This window comes from Schistocerca serialis, chromosome 5, assembly GCF_023864345.2.
Source record: "Schistocerca serialis cubense isolate TAMUIC-IGC-003099 chromosome 5, iqSchSeri2.2, whole genome shotgun sequence".
Taxonomy (NCBI): Eukaryota; Metazoa; Arthropoda; class Insecta; order Orthoptera; family Acrididae; genus Schistocerca; species Schistocerca serialis.
The window spans coordinates 576,723,131-576,747,534 of NC_064642.1; the positions used below are offsets into that span (position 1 = coordinate 576,723,131).

The 24,404-nt window shown below is 38.6% G+C and overlaps 1 protein-coding gene across 1 annotated transcript in view; it reads right to left on the minus strand.

Annotated features, from left to right (window-relative positions):
- Positions 1 to 24,404, minus strand: part of LOC126482302 (laminin subunit alpha) — a 365,291-nt gene that overhangs the window by 225,557 nt on the left and 115,330 nt on the right. The window contains exons 12-16 of the mRNA XM_050106331.1: positions 15,250 to 15,408; positions 2,004 to 2,260; positions 1,597 to 1,875; positions 1,314 to 1,523; positions 846 to 1,151 (exon numbers count right to left, since the gene is read on the minus strand). Of these exons, the coding sequence (XP_049962288.1) occupies positions 846 to 1,151; positions 1,314 to 1,523; positions 1,597 to 1,875; positions 2,004 to 2,260; positions 15,250 to 15,408 (1,211 nt within the window). The remainder of the gene's footprint in view (positions 1 to 845; positions 1,152 to 1,313; positions 1,524 to 1,596; positions 1,876 to 2,003; positions 2,261 to 15,249; positions 15,409 to 24,404) is intronic.

Consider the following 24,404-nt stretch of genomic DNA (forward strand, 5'->3'; position numbering starts at 1 on the left):
AGTGTAATTATAGCTACACAATTTGCTTGCAAAAGTAGTTATGGTTTTAGTACTTAAATTTGGCTCTGAGAAATAGTTGTTCAAAAACACAGCATTAATTGAGATTAAGTAAGTTGAAATTCTCATATAACAGAGAGTGTTTGAAGACTTTCTTTAAAAGCAGCACTTACACCCAAAACCACTTAGGCATTTAAAACAAAGTAAAAACAATCTTCCTCATCTGGTCTTGACCTTAAGACATTCCAGATGATATATCCATGCAACAGCACTAAGCTATGATGATCATGTAAAGGGCTGAAAAGTTTTCCTTGAAACCAGATATCATCCTAAATTCAGGCAAGCTATCAAGCACCATGATGCAAAAAACATTCTCTTTAATTCATTCAGGATTCTGAGTACAGAAATATCCACTACCTTAAATGCACTTGGAATATGTAATGAAACATTTGTACCATGACTGCACCACATGAAAACAGTCAAAGAGGACTTATTTTATATCCTGAGTGGCAATATATATGTTAGATTTTGTACCATCAGTTACAAATAACTATCCCTCTTTCAGAAACCAAGAGAGAATCATTAATATATGATAGTGATGAATTGTATCTAGGAAGCTCCATTTGTTGCTCATACATTATTATATTACATTTAACTAATTGTACAAACACCATCAAACATCATACAAATGATGTAACAAATCTTCAGTAATGGTCATCTGTTACTTTATAATACTGTATGAATGAACATACAAAATACATCACTCTATGAATTAAATTTAAAGAAAAAAAGCTACTGTTCCTGAAAAACACTGATCTGAAATATTGCCCTGTAAACTAGCAACATACCTTAAGAATAAGACTGATGTAATTCGTATCAAAATTGAAAACAGCCAACTGCCCTTGTCTATCTGTGACAGCCTGTCTGCACAGTTCTGTGTATGGACATCCATACAATACCACTTGAGCAGATTGTTGCCAATTTTGAGAGCGACTTTCTATGGATACAGTTGTTGAGTTACTGTCATTTGCTGGAGTGATATAATTGAGAAGTAGCACATGTGGTCCAGGTTTAGAAATTGTCATTTCTAGATGAATCTCATCCTGCCTTTTGTTAATTAATGGCAGCTGTGGTCTCTGCAGTTCATGCAGTTGCTGTGAAAGAAAATATTATGTATCAGTTATCAGTTCCTATATTACAAATGAAATTTAAAATTCTTGTAATCTGGTGAAGTGAGTAGCCTGTAAAAAGAAATACAGCACTATGAAAAGAATTTTAAAATCATATTTTAGTCAGCAGCTGTTTGCAGCACTTACTATGTAATCAGAGAAGTATTCTGTCAAAGGTTCTCTTGTGTCATCTTTTGATAAGAAGCCTCCATCACCACGTACTGTGTCAAACTGGGAAATGTTTGGATACCTGTAATGTCTGCACAGATCCTTATTTCCAATCTCACAAGGCTCAATCACTTTATCTACCAAAACAGTGGCTTCGTAATATGCAGCTGGCAGCAGAACAAAGTAATCCTGAAAAAACCTCATTCTTAATAACATATAGTTAAAGGTTTGTAATAGTATTAAAATTGTTTAATTTTATTACCAGTAACAAACTCTTGTCATTCTTAATACTTATTGTCCAGGTACCAGGATTCATAACCATTGGAGATGGGATGCTTCCTGTTGGACCAGATACTGTGACAAATGTTGGCAATCCTGCAGTTGGTTTGAACAGAACCTGAAATGTCTGTTCAATATCGTTAGGGTTATCTGGAGTAATTCTGATGTGACCAAGTATAGAATCTTCATTGTTGTTGATGTATCGCAGTACCATTCGATACAGAGATGACTTTGGTATGTATATAGTGTGTAGAATTTCATCCTGTGAAGCACCAAAAGATCATAAATCTGTTAATTATGATTTTTCTCAACTACATTTTGCTTTTAGTAGCTCAAACCCACAAATTAGAAAGAAAAAATTTAACAATGAACAAAAGACTCAAATTTTACCTGCAACAATGAAAAAACTGCGTAGCCTTTCCAAGAGTAACCTGGAAATACTTCTTCATCAAAACCATAGCGAACAGGCGTGTTTGCAGGAGTGCGGCCATCTTCAGCTTCATACTGGTTGTGATATAGTGTGGGAAAATAATAAGTCTTGAGTGGTTCCCTGCAGGTGCGACCAGTTACACGTGGTCGGCATGGACACTGACCATTCTCCTTGTCACATGTGTTGTGCACTGAACCTCCAATATCACATCCACAATCTGCAAGTCCAAACACAATTTAAACTTACGTTTCATATGCAATATTAATACTAAACCTGATTACCAGGTAATATAATTCCTGTACATGAAGCATCACTATTTCTTCAATAACAGTTATTCTCTGAGTAGCATGTAATGCCAGAGTTGCGTTGATGACCTTTCCCTCAAATTTTCTCCCTATATTTCTAGAGTAAATCAAGTCAGTTAGTGACATGTTCAACTTCCTGATTCAATGGCAGAGTTTCAACGGCTAAACAAACAAATAATTTTATGATGCTGCACTCTACTACGTAGGCCTACATGCAGACTGAGCCCTTGCTATTAATTATTAAAACACAATGAAAATTCTAACACAAAGATTACAATTATAACAATCTGGTATCATTTTGTCATATACAAATCACACTGGTACACTTACTACTATGGCTACATGTTAAAGAACATCTGCACATGTCCATTTCTATACCTCTACTCCTGGATAAAAGTACTTTTAATTCACATTTATCAGAAATCCACAGTTTTCACCAGACATTATGTCAGGGATGAGTACGCATGTTCTTCAGGTGACTTCTGCATATAGACCAGATAGTGTTCAGACTTATCACTACTGATTTTTTTATCTTAAGTGAACTCAGAATGTCTTACTACACAATTAGCCTTCAGCACAGCCAACAATATTTTTCACACCCAGTTTATGTGTAAATCATGGAAGTAATTTCAATACCTTACACACATTACACTAGCAGTAGTTTCTGTCATCATCAGCACCCTTCAAAATACATATAATTCATTCTAAAGGTGGAAGATCATCAGTGGGATCAAATATAGGTTCCTCTGTAGATAAATAGTTGCAGAAACAAATTAACTTTTGAAAAATTTGCCCATACTTTACCAAAATCTCATTTCTAAAAAATGTGTACCGCATAAGTTAAATACATCCGTTTAGTTGTTACTTTCTGTTTCAGTAATCAACAATACCAAGCTTTCACACAGCCCATTTTAAGGAAGTGAATTTCATTTCAGTCACAATTTTTTAATGTCTGTTTAATATCACTCTAGTTCATTTTTTATTTATTTTTGAAGTTGTTTTTGTTCAAGGAGCAAAAGTTTTTCTAATAGTGTTTTCAATACAGCTTAAATTTTTTATTACAATTTTCTTATAACCAATATTTTGATCTTAGGTATTGCCTATCAGTTCTTAGTTTTGTTCGATCCTGAGTAAACAAGTGATGTAGGAGTACATTAAAATAGAATGAAATGTATTATCTACAGAAAGAGAGGGAAAGAAAGCACGTAAAGACTTTGACTTCCAGGGAGGCAATGAGAGTTTCTCTGGAAGAGGGTGAAGAAGGAATGTTGATGGATTTTACATATTTGGCGTCATTTAACAACTGAAGCCTTTGTTTTTGTATTCAGTGGTTGGCAGTATGTATGGGTCTCGTTCCCGTCAAGCAGTGGTGTCCACTGAGTCGTATTTAATAACACTTGTGTTTTCCTCAAGTGTGCATATGTTCATTTTCTACTTAACTCAGCAGTTTATGGGTCTACGTGCACGTTAAAAGTACACTTGCAGAAAAATAACAACAAACTCTGTACTATAGGTTTTTAAAGTTATCTCCAAGAAGTTGATTTCTCTGAAGTTATTGATTCCATACAACGAGTGATGAATTCAACATGAATTACCAACAGTGGACTTCTGGAAGGCAAAATGAACTGAAATACTCAAAAATAGAAAAAAGTATTTGTCTGCAGGGTATTTCTCGTACAGTTGATGTTTTGGAAGACAGGTCAGTGAAACCTAATATACTTTTAGAAAGTGCAACCACTGAACAAAGGATGATCCAGCAATGTTCAATAAAGCACACAGTAATGCTTAACTTGTTTTAACTATAAATGTGTCAGAAGAAAGTTTGCAGAAAATAATGTGACTGAATATAGCTTATGAAGTGTGGACAGAATTGCACAAAATATTTTATGTTGTCTCTGAAGGCAAAGTTTACAACCTTTGTTTGCAGTTCTTTAGTTACAAAAAGGCTTCTGGAGATGATACTGTGACTTATATTTCAAAACTGAAAAATCTTTGGAATGAATTGAAGTGGGAATGGGTACAGATATTGTAAATAATCAAGAAATGCTTGCTTTGTTTTTGGTTTGTAAAATATTAGGTGCACTACCAGAAGCCTGTTCTTCAAACAGATCTAGTTGGATGTTAATTTTTAGAGATGTCAGAACAACTGACAATCTGACAAATCAACTGTGTGCATATGAAGAAGTTTTGAGGACAAAGATGGATGAATTTAGTAAACAAGAAGCCCTCATTATAGATTCATCAGGGTAATCATCTCAGGAATCCAATCCAATGGGAAGAAGAAAAAGACATTAATTTGCAATAACTGTAAGAAACCCAACCATACAATTAAAGAGTGCACAAAGTGGGCAGCTGTTGTCAAACTACTGAAACAAAATACCACAGATACAAACATCATACTTCTAGCTGTTACATCCTCTGTGATGAACTCTGAATGCAGAAATGATGACTGGTACATAGACAATGGTACAAGTCATGTTGCAAATGGTGGAAACTGTTTCAACACTTTTCAGCTTTTTTCAACAAAACACTCAGTAATTACAGCTAATGGTGACAATACTGAAGCAATCAAAACAAGCTCAATAGACACTGAAGCATCAGCTGAAGCAAAATGGCACAGAATTACTTTGGTAGAAGTATGGCTTGTACCTCTCAGTAACAAGAATCTTTCTCTGTCTTTCCACTACAGGATAAACATATAGAAAATAAATTCACATTAACTTCAGAAATTTGAAATCTGAGGATTGATCAGGTCATTAGATTGGTGGATGTTTTTTATCACTTTGGAGGACTTTCTAAACTGGATGTGAGAAATGAGGTACCTCACTACCTCAGTGAATCACAGCTGAAGATCCAGAGAAACTAGTACACCTGCCTAATATTGTGTAGGGCTTCCATGAGCACACAGAAGTGCTGCAACATGATGTGGCATGGACATGAATAATGTCTGAAGTAGTGTTGGAGGGAACTGACACCATGAATCCTGCAGAGCTGTCCATAAATTCATAAAGAGTACAAGGGAGTGGAGATCTCTTCTGAACAGCACACTGCAAGGCATCCCAGATACGATCAATAATGTTCATGTCTGGGGAATTTGGTGGCCAGCCCAAGTGTTTAAATTAAGAAGAGTGTTCCTGGAGCAATTCTGGACATGTGGGGTGTTGCACTGTCCTGCTGGAGTTGCCCAAGTCTGGTGGAATGCACAATGGACATGAATGGATGCACGTGATCAGACAGGATGCTTACATAGGTGTCACCTGTCAGAGTTGTATCTAGACATATCAGGGGGCACTCCAAGTGCACACGCTCCACACCATTACAGAGTCTCCACCTGCTGACAAGTAGGGTCCAAGGACTCATGAGGCTGGCCCCGTACCCATACATGTCCATCCGGTTGATACAATTTGAAACAAGATTCGCCTGACCAGGCAACATGCTTCCAGTTATCAACAATCCAATGTTGGTGCTGACAGGCCCAGGCAAGGCATAAAGCTTTGTGTCTTGCAGTCATCAAGGGTACATAAGTGGGCCTTCAGCTACAAAAGCCCATATCGATGACATTTCGTTGAATGACTTGCATTCTGACATTTGTTGATGGCCCAGCATTGAAATCTGCATCAACTTGCGGAAGGATTGTTCTTCTGTCATGTTGAATGATTCTCTTCAGTCATCTTTGGTCCTGTTCTTGCAGTATCTTTTTTCGGCTGCAGAGATGTCAGAATGTTTTATCGGATTCATGATATTCACAGTGCATTTGTGAAATGGTCATATGAGAAAATCCCCACTTCATCGCTACCTCGGAGATGCTGTGTCTCATTGCTCATGCACCAACTATAACATCACATTCAAACTCTCTTAAATGTTGATAATCTGCCATTGTAGTAGCAGTTGCTTATCTAACAACTGCAACAGACACTTGTTGTCTTATATAGGCATTGCTGATCACAGCACCATATTCTGCCTCTTTACATATCTCTCTACTTGAATACGCATGCCTATACCAGTTTCTTTGGTGCTTCAGTGTAAATGTCACTAGCAGAGGCAATCTTTTGTTGGTTTATCATGAAAGATTTGGTCATCAGATTGAGCACCATTTGAAGTCCATACTTAGCAGTGAGCTAAATATCAAGGTGAAAATGGAGAGTGAACTGTGTGAAGGCTATATTTATAACAAGGCTCATTGTTTGCCATTTGGCATCAGGACATTACATGATTCTGTGTCAGGGTGTCAGTATTTTGTATGTTCAAAAGATGACTATACGAAGTTTTGGGCAAAATATTTCTTCAAAGAAAAAGCTAGAGTTGCAGAAAAGATGTCAGCTCGTAACTGAAGCAAAAACTGCTGGACATACCATTAAGGAACTTCTGAATGACAATGGAAAAGAATTTGACAACAAACAAATAAAGGACATTCTTCAGAAAAAAGGTATAATTCAGCACCTCACAATGCCATACTCTCCGAAACAGAATGTATGCTGTGAAAGAGAGAACCATATGATTATGGGAACAGCCACAACCATAATCCATGCAACTGGAAATATTCCACAAAAGCTTTGGGCAGACGTAGTGATCACTGTAGCCTGTATCCTGAACTAAACAGGGCCTTCCAGTATTCCAGGAGCAACTTCATATGAACTAGCATATGGTAAGAAGCTAAGACTGAACAATTGCAGGTGACAGGCTCCACCTGCTACATTCATATTCCTAAACAAAAGAGAAGCAGTAAAAGGAATTCTTGTTGAGTATGATCACGATGAAGGTTACAGAGTTTATTATGAAGAGGAGTGCAAAACATCATCTTTGAGCAGAAGCCACTGAAGAGCAAGAAAGGTTCAATTTTTCCAATGAATGTTTTTAATCATTAGGATCTAACATCTCAGTCTGAGGACCAGTCTGTTTTTGACAGTGAGAGTCATGAGAATGACCATTTCTTGAATGTAGATGAAACCCTCAGGAGGAAGATACAACTGAAGAACTCTCAGAGCTCCACAAAAATTTAGTAAATATGTGAGACATCTCTCAGCATTTTTGCAGGAACCAGAAACATGCAGTGAAGCCATGAAGTCTGCTCAGAAGGATATCTGGAAGAAAGCCATGAACCACGCAATAACATCTCTTCAGGAAAATAAAACATATGACCTAGTTGAACTACCACATGGGAAGAGAGCCATTCCCAACAGATGTGTATGCAAGGTGAAAACAAATGCTGATCACTAGTCAAATTCAAGACAAGGTTGGTGATTAAGAGATATTCACAGTGGAGTGAACATTTAGTCCTGTAACAAGAATGTCTACCATTCGAGTACACTCAGTGTTGCCGCAAGTGGGAGCATGATACTTGTAGAAACTGATGTTTCAGCTGCTTTTCTTGGGATGATTTGAAAACAATCTTATACATGCAACAGTCTGAAGGATGTGATTGTGGTCTGGAAGATTATCTTGCTTGATGAAAAATATATAAAGACTGAAGCAGGTTCATCGTTAAGAGAATCAGAATTTCAGAAATCATCAAATTAAAGTGGGTTTCCAGAAGAGTGAGCTGTTCATTGTCTTTTCAGGAGGTAGAAAGGCTGCAAGAAAATATTTTTGTGCTTTATTGACTGGACTGCAGCTCAAACTGAACAGGAACTTCAAGAACTTGTCAGTGATTTAAGAGACGAACTCAACATTAATTCAAAGTCTGCATCATTTTTCTTAGGTCTGGAATGTAACAAACAAAAAGATGGATCTGTACGTGTAAGTTAAATTCATTACACTGAGAAGACATCAGATCACTTCAACCTGAGGAACTGTAAGGCTGTGACTACTCCTGTTATAAATAACAACCATACAGAAGAAAGTCCTCACAACTCTCAATTTTCATATAGGCAAGCTCTTTGAGCACTAATGATACTGATGTGTGGGACACATCCTGATATTGCATATCCTGTCAGTGTCATATCAAGAATCCTGAAAAGTCAAAAAGCATGATGTGTACCTGAGAGCCGTAACAAATTAAACATTTTTACAAAAACTGAACTAAAAAGGAGTTTTTAGAGTGCTATAGTGATGCTGATCATGGCGATGATAGTGCCTCAGGACACTCAACATTAGTTGTTTTTTGTCTGTATTCTGGGGGCACCTATCTACTGAATTAGTCAATCATGTGTTTCCATATCAAAAACTGTGTCTGAGAGTGGCTGCCACCGAAGCTGCTCAAGGAGCTGTACAGATCAGGAACCTTTTGACATAACTGGGCCAGTTGAAATCAACACCAAATTTACAGAGTGCAACAAAGCTACTATCCAGCTTGCCCAGAAACCTGAGTTTTATTGAAGCATGAAACATATTCATATAGAGCATTTCTTTGTTTGTGAATTAGTCAGTGTTGGTGAAATCACTATTTCAGAAGTAGACTCTCAAGAACAGTTTGCTGATGTACTGCCAACACCACTGTTTCCCAATAAATTTCAGTATTTGTGCAATATTTTTGGAATTTGATAGTTATTAAATATGTCAGTGCAATGTTATTTAATAACAGACTCCTATCTTTTTGTATTCAGTGGTTGGCAGCACGTATGTGTTTAGTCCCTGTGAAGTGACGGTGTGCATTGCGTTGTATACAATAAAGCATTTGTTTTCTTCAAGTGTGCAAATGTTTGTTTGACATGATGATGTGGGCATGAGAAAGGTTTTTGCTAAAGTGGGACCAAGAATCCTCACAAATGAGCAAAAGCAACATCGAGTGGACTGCTGTCCTGATATTCTTGAAAACGTTCAAAATGACTCTGATTACCTCAGCAAAAGTAATACTGGATATTCCAGTATGATCCAGAGACTAAGTGACAAATCAAGCATTGGAAGGGCTCTCAATCCCCTAGGAAGAAGAAAGTGTGCATGAGCAAATCAAAATTCAAAGCAATGATGATTGTTCCCTTCAATATCCGAGGGGTTATCTACACTGATTGGGTGCCTGAAGGTCAGACTGTCAATCATGCTTATTATGTAACTGTTATAAAGACCTTCCGTGAACGAGTGTGATGAAGGAGACCAGATCTGTGTAAGAATCACTCATAGATTCTTTGTCAGGACAATGTGCAGTTCCACAACACAATGTCTGTGAAAAGGGGTTTTGGCAAAAAAACAACAGTCCAGTGATGGAACATCAACCATATTTGCCTGATGTAGCAACATGAGTCATTTTACTGCCTAAAAGTTTAATTGCTAACAAAAAAAAAAAAAAAAAATTACAAATGAACTTACATCTTTTATCTACTTTTCTGCACAGTCACAAATGTTCTCAAGACATTTCTCCCATCATGCTAACAGTTTCAGTACATCCTGTTCATAAAAAACTATTTAGTCTGAGTAGAGCTATCTGCAGACTGATGATTTCACTTCTGCATCTGTCGCAAAATGTTGGCCAGCCAGGAATTACGGTCCAAACAGATTAAAATCTGACAGTGCAAGGTCTAGACTATGTGGCAGATGCTGGATCACCTTCCACCCAAATTTACCAATTTTCTCACAAACAGATGCAGCAACATGGAGGTGAGCATTGTCATGAAGAAGTCTGACACTGCCAGCTTTAATGTTGTGGTGTTTGTCAAGAATGGACGACAACTTAAACAAAGTTTTAATGTAGACAGTAGCATTCACAGCAGTCCCATGTTCAGAAAAATCCACTAATAACACACCATCCATACCTCATATCACAGAACACTGTCAAAAACACTTTCCTAGCAGATTGAGTCACTTTGAATTTTTTTCATACTGGAGAACCAGTATATTTCCATTCCATAGAGGCCTGCTTGGTTTTGGGCAAGTAGCGGTACACACACGACTCATCATCAGTAATGATTCCTATCAGAAAGTCATGCTCTTCCATGGCATAATGTGTTAAGTAATCCAAGCCTGTCCTCATTCACTGGCCCTTGTGGTTGTCCATCAGATTCTTAGACAGCCAACAAGTACTAACTTTACGAAATATCAATGTGTCGTGAACAACATCTTACACAGCACACAAGAAATATTGAACTTCTGCGGTAAGATTCACAGTTGCAAACACCAGTCATTCAAAATTGCTAACTCAATGACTTCGATATTCTGTTAGGTTGCAGCTGTTACCATCTGTCTAGAGCATGGCGAATTACTATGGTTTATGTGGCCTGCTTCGAAGACTGCACACCACCTGGAGACACTGCCCGGTCCATACAGTCATCCCCTTACATACCATGCATGTCCCTATGAATTTCACTTGGTTTCTGCCCTTTGGTTCACAAATATCAAACTACACTCACTGCTCTTCACAAGTTGATGACAGTAACAAGCGTACCATGTTTGTTTCAGAGTTCAGGCTTCTGTTGCTAGAGCTGCACATAAAAACAAAATACCCTCTGTAGCTCAAACTGTATCTCCATGAAATTTCAGCATACTAGCTGCAATAGCAGATGAGAAAAAATTATTCTCCATTACTTTCTGACTCTGTCTCATACCTTTTTTTACCTGGCCAACACTTTAAAAAAAACTGTTGTCTGGACATACAATAACAATCACATTAATCATACATTTTTTGATTTATTTATTTATTCAAGTATCAATGGTACCAAGAGATCCAATGCTACTTAATCATGGGCTAAGACAGTACATGGTTTACATAGTTTTAGAAAATTTATAAACAACAGAATTAAAGATCAGGGGTACAGCCATGGGAACCAGGATGGCTCCTTCCTATGCCAATCTTTTCAAGAGTCACTTGGAGGGCACTTTCCTGGTATCTATAAGTCTTCAGCCCCTGGTCTGGTTTAGATACATTGATGACATCTTTACCATATGAACTCACGGTGAGGCTGACTTGCTAAAATTTCTGGAATCTCTGAATAGCTTCTCCTAATTAAATTTCACATGGTTCTATTCTGAATCCCACACCACTTTCCTTGATGTTTATCTCTTCCCCAATGAAGGCCAGCTACACACCTAACAACAAGCAACAGTACTTACATTTTGACAGTTGCCTTCATTTCCATGTCAAACGTTCCCTCCAATACAGCCTTGGCATCTGAGGCAAACATATTTGTTCCATCACATCCAATCCTGGTACTGCTGATCCCTCCAAAAAACAACTTCAGTACACGCACTGGTGACTCAGTATTATCATGGTCTGGAACATGTTAATCATATACTTTGACAGGACCATGAGTTCCTAAAATCATGCCCTGTCTGAAATTTTGCCCACCACACCTAGAATAGTTTTCTATCGTCCTCCCAATCTCCACAATATTCTTGTCAGACTCTATGCTCCTTCTGCAGTCATCTCCCTACCCTATGGCTCCTACTCCTGTGACCATCCCACACTGCAAGACTTGCCCTGTGCACGCTCATACCACCACCTATAGCAGCTCCGTAACTGGCAAAACATATACTATTGAAGGGAGAGCCACCTGTGAAACAACACACATTATATACCATCTGTTATGTAAACACTGTTTGGCCTTCTACATCGCCATGACTACCACCAAATTATCAGTTGGGATGAATGGACATAGGCAGAGGGTGTATACTGGCAACTTGCAATATCCTGTCACAAAGCATTCTCTGCAACATGACAATCATGACCTCAATGCCTGTTTCCCCCACATGTGCCATCTGGATTCTTCCCCCAGACACAGGTTTCTCAAAACTCTGCAGGTGGTAACTAGCATTACAACATGTCCTTTGTTCTCACCACCTGCCTGGCCTTAATATATGTTAATTTCTTCCATCTCAGCATTTCTTCACAGTAACTATTCTTTGTTTCATTCTGTTTTACTTTTCTACATCTTTCACACACACACACACACACACACACACACACACACACACACCCTCCCCCAAAGTCACCACTGTTTACGTACAACGCGGTTAGTTTTCTAACCTCAATAACTCATGTATGACATTTAAGGAATAATGTCTGCCTGAATATTACCCTGTTTTCCACCGTTAAGTTCTCAGGTTTTCAAATCTTGTCCAATGCAGTCCCCAATAATCAGCCTTTCATTCTCATCCCATGCAGTAAGTCTACCCTGACCTGTAGTTCTGGGTGACTTCCCCTAAATCTACCCCTTTTCCTAGACCTAACCTCTCCTCTCCTTTTCCTTCACTCCCCCTCTTCCTCCCCTTCAACACTTCTGCCTGAAGAAGGAGCCACTGGCTCCGAAAGTTGTCAATTACAACCGTCTTTTATGTGTGTGTTCTGCCGCTGCTTGGTGAGTAGATTCATTATCTATCCAGTTAAATTATTCTGTCAACAATTGATTGTTTTCATTGTTAAATTAAGTACAAAGCCTGACTGATACACACACACACACACACACACACACACACACACACACACACACACATTTTATTGCTGTCATCCATTAGGCTGCAATAATAGCTCACAGCAAGAAAACAGTTACCTTTCACACAAGTGAGCACCAGATTGCTGAACTGTTGAAATACTGTCTTTGTTAAACTTTGGGAAGACAATCTCCACCATGCCAAACACATGAAATGCATTATTGGTATCTTTCTTAATTCATCTTTGTTGTAATTTAAGCGCTTACAGCAAAAAATATTCCATTGTTCATTCAGTGAAAACATAATGTTAAGAAGTACACTACTCACTATCTCGATACCACTAAAAGCTAGTAGGTGGGCTATTAAAGCCAGGCAGAATGAAGAAATTACTGAAGCTGACACATTTCACATTTTCAGGGCTGAATGGTCCCGAGAGGCAAGAGTACCGTATTTACCCAAGTATAAGCCATTCCCGGTTTTAAGACGACCCCCATTTTTTCAAGAGGCTTCTTGAAAAAAATTTGTTTTTAACATTCTAAATTTATGCCAATAATTGTTTGTCTACATTTTGATAATACAAAGAGAAATAAAACAAACCAAAAGAAATAACTTACATTAATTTGCAGACCATTTTCTTTTACACGTTTTTCACTTACTGACCCTGATATCTGTGGTATCACTATTTTTAATCATCATCATCATAGTAGAACAACTGTGAAATTTACATCTTTGTTGTCATAAATTTTTGGCAGTTTCTTCCTAATATGATGTGATTTATGTGGTTGTGGTTACTGTGGGACCAGCTATTTTTATGCAAATGTATACGGATTTCTCTTCTATACTGACATGAGAATATCACAATGCCTCTTGCTTCCAAACGTATCATCTGCCTGCCACTCTCTCAATGGCTGTGCAGAACCAGCAGCTGACACATCCCCTTTTGTTCCCGTCATGTCCCTGTGAGTGTCAACAACATTGCAGCATGAGATACATAAGTATGCCAACCAGCCCTTATTTAGACTTTTACCTGCAGAAATGAATACTATTTTTAAGTATATGTCCAGTTTTAAAGTCAATTCAATTCCGACTACAAATGAATTCAGCCAAACTTTACTTTAAAAGTGGCAGATGTTCCTAAAATGTCAAAGGATACAGTATAGGCTTCAATGGTTGGCAACATGACATAAGTTGTCACCCACTTGCTACTCCCCTCCCTGCACACATCTAGTTCTCAGCCAAGCTGGTATCACAGTTCCCCCTCCAACCCTTCCACAGCACTGTGCTTGAGCAACTATGAAACACGGACTGCAATATCTTCTAGTGTGCAAGTCATGTGTAACAACAGGAACAAATAGATAAACAAAAGATCACAATCATGGCTCAGTCCAATTCACCAACTTCACTCATCCCGTTATCTATTGATGTCTGTTGGTACTATCTCCACAACGTGTCTTGCCGCTGAAATTTATTCTCGTGACAACAATTACAGTTTAATATGATTTATCTCATTCTGGATTAATTTTCAGTCTTGTTTCACCTGAATGTCACCATCATGTTCTAAATCTGATTAAAAGCCAGTAATGTTTTTATCCGGTATTCTAATATGTGAACAGCGACCGAATTTCTCATTTGCAACCCACTTAGTAAATTACAGTCTCTCATACTCAAATAAAATATTGATCTTCTCTCATACTCAAATAAAATATTGATCTGGATTCAGAATTAAGTAAGGTTGTTTCAAGGGCAACATTTTTGCTTTTGAATGTTGTCTTTACTTAAAAAGGAGAATTAGTGTTTGTACACAGTGTCCATGCGTGTAGGAGAACTTTTATCGCAAATCTGTTCAAATACAACAAGAGTTTGTAAGATGACAGAATTTATTGCTATTTCCTCCTTGTTTCACAAATTGTCAAATTTTAAGCAGAGCAACAGATTTTGTTGTGTCTAGTTCACAGTTTCTTGCGTATCCCTTGCACTAGACCATGCAAGCCAAATGTCATGTTATTGTTCAAGCAACATAAATAATGTATCAAGCGTTTCAAGCATATAGGGAAATCTGGAACCTGTTTGTATGTATATTCACCCAGCCCTGCCCTTCCAAATTCATCAAAATAAACCTGCACATGACCTATATAGCCAAAGCTTCATCTGTAAGAGTAAGCAGCCCATATATACTCAATTAAACAACATAAACATATTAACCTTAGCAGCAATAGTTTCATCTGCAGATGTAAGACAATCCTGTAGCTTTCAAAAGATGCATTTGGGGAAAAAACCTCGCCTTATGAGAGGGTAAATTGGTATATAGACATCTATGACCAGGTCTGACTCGCAGGTCACAGTTTATAGGTCTCTGTTATAGAGAGTCTGCTTGGCAAGCCACTTACAAATCTGAACCTATAAAGATTTTTATCTAAAACAAAATTGTCTGTGACAGCCTCACCATGTCCTGCTACCCTTATGAGGGACAATAATGGAGGAATAGCACAAGGTCAGTATGCAAGAACTCTACATATCACCCATCAGATGTACATTGTGTAACAAACATCTAAATCCCAACAAAACACAAAAGAGCAGAATTTTCATAAACATATTTTCTACTCACCGCTGCAACCAAACAAGTTTTCTTCCTTCAAGTTGTATGTTCCGTCCTTACATTCATCACACCTTCTGGAACCCACAGATGTCTTGCAATAACATTGACCTGTTTTAGTGTCACAGACTCCAAGTCCACCCATAACACCAGGAAGATAGCAGTCACATTCTGTAAATATAAGAAAATTGAAGCTCAAATTCATTGTCATTTATGTGGATTTAGAGTTTGAAATGTTTATACAAAATAGAGAACAATAAATTGATCCATAAATTTCTGTTTACATTCCCCTTTTTCTTTAGCCTCTTGAATCCCAGTCACTTCTTGTATTCAGGTAAAGGTGGTAATGTTATTACCTTTATCAGTGACAGGTCACTTAAAAGATCTTTAAGATCTGCCAAATCTGAACAGCTGCAATAATTACTATTTTACATGAATTACATTGGTAAGTTATGTAGCTTATTAACATTCCATCATGCCTCTAGGCACTTCTGCAGAGTTCCATTGTAAAGTTTACCATCAAAAGCAACTACACATTTTCTAAACAGTATTTGAGAAGTAATATGACATACATTTCTAGAGACACATTTTTTGATTTACCATTCAGTAATGCAATCTCCATGGTAAAGTGGCTAGCAATGCTAAAAACTGATGCAAGACTTACTGGTGACCACCTCACCTCAAATGTCTGACACCTCATAAGAAACTATTTTAAGTAATAAGTAGTGACATTTAACATGCAAGTCAATGAAATGGTGTTAAGATGGGATACTTACAGAAGGCTTGGTGATACAGGATATTAATACAACTTCAGTTGATGATTGGGAAAATGAAATCACATAAATTCACAAGTTTCAAAGAAAAAAAAAGAGCCAGTTAACTAAACTGATGAAAAAATTAATGAAGCCAAGCTATTTATGATTGCTTATACAGGGGTTGATAAATAGAATGTAAATGGTATTCTACAAGAATTGTAGGAGATCCAGAAACCAACAGATAAAAGAACAATACAAACTACATGCATTTCTTATATACTTTTCATGTTTTTAACAGAACAGTAAAGGTGCTTGTCACTCTTCAGGCCTTCCCAGAGAATATGTTCAATATATGGCTTTCAAACTGCTGTTGCATCACATTTTGTGTACCTCACAATGTTTCCTCAAGGCAAGTTTTGTAGATGTTTTCTTGATAAGCTTTCTACATGTTTTTGAGGGAACTGAGTTGGAATTTTCTAAGTTCCACCAAAATTTTGGCCCAGAAATGGGTTAAAAATGGAAAAAGCATTGGAAGAAATGGGATCTTTCTTTGGGTTTTTGCTTGTGACTGAGAAAAGACACCCTTTCCACAAAATTGACTGTTTATGAAAATAAATTAGTGTGAGTGACATTTTTCGTCAGACTGACATGTGGTGTATAGCACGTGTTGAAGTTAGCATGAATTCAAAGCTGAGGAGCTGGTCCATCTCAAGGCCTACCCCCTGCACCTTTACCATACTTGGTTCCACATCCATTGCCAAATTCCTTCCTCCAGTTGCACCACAGTGTTATTGGAGTGGTTGGTAGCTGACACCCGCCATGGTGGAGGGTAAGATGTTTGTGAGATGCCAATGACGTCCCTCCTGTTAACAGGGGGAAGGCTGGTCCTTTGTGTTGCTCTCCTGCACTGGAAGTTGTTTACAAATTCGCCCTCAGATGGTTGCTTAGGATGTATCTGCAATGGGTAAATTCAGTTTGAGTGTATACTATAGTCATTCATAATGAGTTATGAGTTCCAGTGAGACATTTGTTCTATGTGATGGTGTACTGGATGATAGGAGAAAAGTGTCACCACTTAGTACCAAAGTGGACTTGAAGAATGTTCTTGAAACAAGTAGAAAGAGGATGGATGGGATAGCTGCCCTTATGAAGGGCAAGACTGTGGTTAAGGTTCGTGAACCATGTTAAGGGTAGTATATTAACAAAAAATTAATTGCTGAGGAGGCTAAGAAGGTTATGGCTGGTTGCAGTCAAAAAAAAAACTCTATCTGCTCAAGCAGATTTTGATTTCAGAACCAACTATTTTTGTGTGGCTTGGTTATTACGCCAGAATTTCTGGCTCAGTAAAATCAACTCCCACCAATTGACGGAATTTAGTGTGTGTGTAAGCTTGGGCTGTGAGATACTGTTCTGTACCTTGCTAAGAGACAAAACAATGAATTAGAATGCTTAATAATATGTTGTATTGGGTCTGATCCTGATGTGGTTGTAGAAGGTGCACAAAGCCAAAGCAGGAAGGAAAAAAAAACAACAGGGATTGATGGCGCCATGCAGCAAATTTTTAACTACCTCAGTGAAAATGATGAGGAGAGTTAATTTTCCCTTCGGCAGTTAATAGTATCCACAGTGACTACCATCCTTAAGTCAAGACAGTAAAAGCTCAAGTGTTGAAGAACTAAGTGCTGCAGGGACTGCTTCATTGGTGAAGAAATCAGCTGTTGTTTGTTTCAAAACCAGTGGGTACAAAATTATTACAGATATGAACCATGGACCTTGCCATTGGTGGGGAGGCTTGCGTGCCTTAGCGATACAGATAGCCGTACCATAGGTGCAACCACAATGGAGGGGTATCTGTTGAGAGGCCAGACAAACGTGTGGTTCCTGAAGAGGGGCAGCAGCCTTTTCAGTAGTTGCAGGGGCAACAGTCTGGATAATTGACTGATCTGGCCTTGTAACACTAACCAAAACGGCCTTGCTGTGCTGGTACTGCGAACGGCTGAAAGCAAGGGGAAACTACAGCCGTAATTTTTCCCGAGGGCATGCAGCTTTACTGTATGATTAAATGATGATGGCGTCCTCTTGCGTAAAATATTCCGGAGGTAAAATAGTCCCCCATTCGGATCTCCGGGTGAGGACTACTCAAGAGGAAGTCATTATCAGGAGAAAGAAAACTGGCGTTCTACGGATCGGAGTGTGGAATGTCAGATCCCTTCATCGGGCAGGTAGGTTAGAAAATTTAAAAAGGGAAATGGATAGGTTGAAGTTAGATATAGTGGGAATTAGTGAAGTTTGGTGGCAGGAGGAACAAGACTTTTGGTCAGGCGAATACAGGGTTATAAATACAAAATCAAATAGGTGTAATGCAGGAGTAGGTTTAATAAAGAATAAAAAAAATAGGACTGCGGGTAAGCTACTACAAACAGCACAGTGAACGCATTATTGTGGCCAAGACAGACACGAAGCCCTCACCTATTACAGTAGTACAAGTTTATATGCCAACTAGCTCTGCAGATGAGGAAGAAATTGAAGAAATGTATGATGAAATAAAAGAAATTATTCACATAGAGAAGGGAGATGAAAATTCAATAGTCATGGGTGACTGGAATTCGGTAGTAGGAAAAGGGAGAGAAGGAAACATAGCAGATGAATATGGATTGGGGGGAAGAAATGAAAGAGGAAGCCACCTGGTAGAATTTTGCACAGAGCACAACTTAATCATAGCTAACACTTGGTTCAAGAATCATAAAAGAAGGTTGTATACATGGAAGAAGCCTGGAGATACTGACAGGTTTCAGATAGATTATATAATGGTAAGAAAGAGATTTAGAAACCAGGTTTTAAATTGTAAGACATTTCCAGGGGCAGATGTGGACTCTGATCACAATCTACTGGTTATGAACTGTAGATTAAAACTGAAGAAACTGCAAAAAGGTGGGAATTTAAGGAGATGGGACCTGGATAAACTGACTAAAGCAGAGGTTGTACAGAGTTTCAGGGGGGGCATAAGGGAACAATTGACAGGAATGGGGGTAAGAAATACAGTAGAAGAAGGATGGGTAGTTTTAAGGGATGAAGTAGTGAAGGCAGCAGAGGATAAAGTAGGTAAAAAGACGAGGGCTACTAGAAATCCTTGGGTAACAGAAGAAATATTGAAGTTAATTGATGAAAGGAGAAAATATAAAAATGCAGTAAATGAAGCAGGCAAAAAGGAATACAAATGTCTCAAAAATGAGATTGACATGAAGTGCAACATGGCTAAGCAGGGATGGCTAGAGGACAAATGTATGGATGTAGAGGCTTACCTCACCAGGGGTAAGATAGATACTGTCTACAGGAAAATTAAAGAGACCTTTGGAGAAAAGAGAACCACTTGCATGAATATCAAGAGCTCAGATGGAAACCCAGATCTAAGCAAAGAAGGGAAAGCAGAAAGGTGGAAGGAGTATATAGAGGGTGTATACAAGGGCGATGTACTTGAGGACAATATTGTGGAAATGGAAGAGGATGTAGATGAAGATGAAATGGGAGATATGATACTGCGTGAAGAGTTTGACAGAGCACTGAAAGACCTAAGTCGAAACAAGGCCCCGGGAGTAGACAACATTCCATTGGAACTACTGACAGCCTCGGGAGAGCCAGTCCTGACAAAACTCTACCATCTGGTGAGCAAGATATATGAGACAGGCGAAATACCCTCAGACTTCAACCAGGATATAATAATTCCAATCCCAAAGAAAGCAGGTGTTGACAGATGCGAAAAGTACCGAACTATTAGTTTAATAAGTCACGGCTGCAAAATACTAACACGAATTCTTTACAGATGAATGGAAAAACTAGTAGAAACTGACCTCGGGGAAGATAAGTTTGGATTCCATAGAAATATTGGAACACGTGAGGCAATACTGAACCTACGACTTATCTTAGAAGCTAGATTAAGGAAAGGCAAACCTACATTTCTAGCAGTTGTAGACTTAGAGAAAGCTTTTGACAATGTTGACTGGAATACTCTCTTTCAAATTCTGAAGGTGGCAGGGGTAAAATACAGGGAGCGAAAGGCTATTTACAATTTGTACAGAAACCAGATGGCAGTTGTAAGAGTCAAGGGACATGAAAGGGAAGCAGTGGTTGGGAAGGGAGTGAGACAGGGTTGTAGCCTATCTCTGATGTTATTCAATCTGTATATTGAGCAGGCAGTAAAGAAAACAAAAGAAAAATTCGGAGTAGGTATTAAAATCCAGGGAGAAGAAATAAAAACATCGAGGTTCGCCGATGACATTGTAATTCTGTCAGAGACAGCAAAGGACTTGGAAGAGCAGTTGAATGGAATGGATAGTGTCTTGAAAGGAGGATATAAGATGAACATCAACAAAAGCAAAATGAGGATAACGGAATGTAGTCGAATTAAATGAGGTGATACTGAGGGAATTAGATTAGGAAATGAGACTCTTAAAGTAGTAAAGGAGTTTTGGTATTTGGGGAGCAAAATAACTGATGATGGTCGAAGTAGAGAGGATATAAAATGTAGACTGGCAATGGAAAGGAAAGCGTTTCAGAGGAAGAGAAATTTGTTAACATCAAGTGTAGATTTAAGTGTCAGGAAGTCGTTTCTGAAAGTATTTGTATGGAGTGTAGCCATGTATGGAAGTGAAACATGGACGATAAATAGTTTGGACAAGATGAGAATAGAAGCTTTTGAAATGTGGTGCTACAGAAGAATGCTGAAGATTAGATGGGTAGATCACATAACTAATGAGGAGGTATTGAATAGGATTGGGGAGAAGAGAAGTTTGTGGCACAACTTGACTAGAAGAAGGGATCGGTTGGTAGGACATGTTCTGAGGCATCAAGGGATCACCAATTTAGTATTGGAGGGCAGTGTGGAGGGAAATAATCATAGAGGGAGACCAAGAGATGAATACACTAAGCAGATTCAGAAGGATGTAGGTTGCAGTAGTTACTGGGAGATGAAGAAGCTTACACAGGATAGAGTAGCATGGAGAGCTGCATCAAACCAGTCTCAGGACTGAAGACCACAACAACAACAGATGGTATCAATAAGGTCATCTCCAGAGGAAGAGCATCAACATGTTGTTGAAACAGAAGCAGACACACTTCTTGAAGATATGCAATTGGAGGTTTACAATCTACATCTACATCTACATCCATACTCCACAAGCCACCTGACGATGTGTGGCGGAGGGTACCTTGAGTACCTCTATCGGTTCTCCCTTCTATTCCAGTCTCATATTGTTCATGGAAAGAAGGATTGATGGTATGCCTCTGTGAGGGCTCTAATCTCTCTGATTTTATCCTCATGGTCTCTTCGCGAGATATACGTAGGAGGGAGCAATATACTGCTTGACTCTTCGGTGAAGGTATGTTCTCGAAACATTAACAAAACCCCGTACCGAGCTACTGAGCGTCTCTCCTGCTGAGTCTTCCACTGGAGTTTATCTATCATCTCCGTAACGCTTTCGTGATTACTAAATGATCCTGTAACGAAGCGCACTGCTCTCTGTTGGATCTTCTCTATCTCTTCTCTCAACCCTATCTGGTACGGATCCCACACTGCTGAGCAATATTCAAGCAGTGGGCGAACAAGCGTACTGTAACCTACTACAATGTAAAGGAATATCCCCCTCCAGACCAGTTTCTTACAAAGAATGACGTCCTCATCCCTGTTACTGTCCAAAATTTCGTTAGTTGACTCTCGATGAAGAAGAAGCGAGAAAACTTGAATAAATGGAAGACCAAAATTATGGCCACAGCACACAGCATGGTAGCACCTGTCAGACCTAACTCTTTCTTGTCACCATTGCAAGATGGCCTGACCACATTCCTCTGTAAGACATATGGCTGTCAGAAACTAGTTGAGGTACTGTCTGCTTTAGAACACAGTGCCTGCCAAATAGAAGCAGTACACTGTGAGGTGTCAGCAATAGTGCCGAAGGGACTGGAATTTGACCATCCATGTCATTTCAATTTGTCTATGACAATGCTGACAACAACACTCAAACTCTTGATGGAAATAATAGTTTCCACGTAATAGCGTAAATGCACTGTACCACACAACATGAAGGTAAGCCGTATTTCACATTTTTGTTAGTGTTATAATTTCCCATGATCTCATTATTGTAACAAACACTCTAATTATTTACCCACTTTATGGTATGAACTAACATTAGTCGCCTATTATATTACTTAGCTGTAGCATACCCACCTACATATTCTCAATTTGCTTATGAATCAAGTAAAGATGGAGGCAATGGAGCACGAAGCATGAAGAAAATGAAACTTCTTTGATAATTCTTTATAATTGTTATAATAAGAATAATAAAATATTTTGATAGTTATTATTATCATTACCAAATTCAAATTAAAGCATAATTATCATGTCATTTACAAAAGTTATTTGGAATATCTTTTAATTGTAGGAGTGGTGAAAGCTTTCATTTTGCCAGTTGAATGAATGTCATAGTATACTGAGAGGTGAGGAGTTGGGTTTTGGTGGTGGTGCCCAAAATTACACTAACTTCAACATGTTCTATACACCATATGTGTGATCTGATGAAAGTACACATAAAAACCTATTTTGTGGAAAATTTTACACTCTTTTTTTCACAGTCACCTCAACCAAAAAAATGGGTCATTTCTAAGTTACAAGTGAAAAACCAAAAAGTCCCAAATTTTTGTGTTTTTTTTCCATTTTTCACCTAACTATCAGTAGAAATTTTGATGGGATTTTGAAAATTCGGATTCAACACTGACAAAAACATCTAGAAGCATTGTCAAAAAAGCTTCTACAAAACTTTCCTCTTACAGTCATCATTTGACTGGACTACTACTCAACATTGACAAGTGGCTGTCTGTTACTGTTGACAGATAGCAATGGCCAGTGTCCTCACTGTTATTGGTCTGTTTTGGAGGTGGCCTGTTATGGAGGACCTGTTTGAAAGCCACACATGCATGATCAAATTGCTTGCAGACAAATGACAGTAGCATGCTCAGAGGCCCTACTGCTAACTGCGCTGTGGCCTCCTGTCCATGTGCCAGTTAACCATTGCTGTTGCCTACTGTTGCTAAGGCCAGGAGTTAAAAGATAACACAGTGAAAGATCCATTTAGCAACAGACTGAAGTCAAAAAAGAGTTTCCTCAGAACAATTGAAGCAATTGCATTGGCACCTTCTACCTACTGCATAGAATAGTGGCAAAACAAGACACCCAGAGGACATATCCCAAATCAAAAGAAAGATTTTGCTGGTTTTCATCTAGCGTATCAGAAGTGAAAGGACTTGAATAGACTGAAAACTGGATTCATGCAGTGCAAACAGAACTTGAAGTGATGGGGAATGTGAAGGATTTCAAATTGCAAATCTCCTCTTGACCACCTAAAGTTACCTGTAACCTGCAAACTGGCCAACTTAATTTCAGCAAATGCCTCAAGAGTCAACACTGCCAAATTCTGGGCATCAAAATCCATATTATATGTATAAGACCTTTGTACGACCTGTAAAGACATTGTAGATACACTGACTAACAAAAAGAGTGAAGCACACAGGACACATGGTCAGACATCAGTGTGAACCTGCTGAGTACCCTTGTGAGACAGCATTTTCAGCACCTAACAGAATTTGATAGGACCTCAGGGTGGGTCTCCATTTGACAGCCAGTCAAATCGTTCAATATTGATGTTGTAGAGCATTTAAGTGTTATAGGTGGCCAGGCAATGGAATGCATGGAATATGAGGACGTGTATTCATCAAGGTTCTGGTTGACTTTGTCTGACGCCCATAATGGATGATTGCCAGACTGTGCACCAAGCACATTATAACCCTTCACATGTGCATCTGCCATCCAACAACAAATAATGAACTCCCTGAAACATTCCGTGTCATCTCACCATCGGTCAGGGACTTGCAGCAGCTGGACTAGGGAATTACCATCCCATGTTTAGGCTGCCAATTATGACAATACAAATGGCTGTTTCTGAATGGTTCTATGATTGGGAAGGGACTGCTGGTGAATGGCATCACATTGCATTCAGCATTGAATACCAGTCCTGCAGTACCCCAGATAGCTACTATGGCAGTGCTGTGGGAAGAGGTCCTATTCTTCTATAGTTTTTAAGAGATAAAGAGGTATTACTCCTGGCACTATGGTGTGGGGAGCCACCAGATATGACTTAAGATCACAGCTGCTAGTGACTGACGGAACTCTGATGGCTCAATGGTACGTCATGGACAATCTGCATCCTCATGTGTTCCCTCTCATGTGACACTACTGTTATGCCATTTTTCAACATACCACTTAGAACTACACGTAACAAAATGAGTACTCATCTTAAATGGATAACACTAGGTACAAAAATTTCTAATGCCAAGTAGAGGCAAATCCACTATGACCTGAAATAT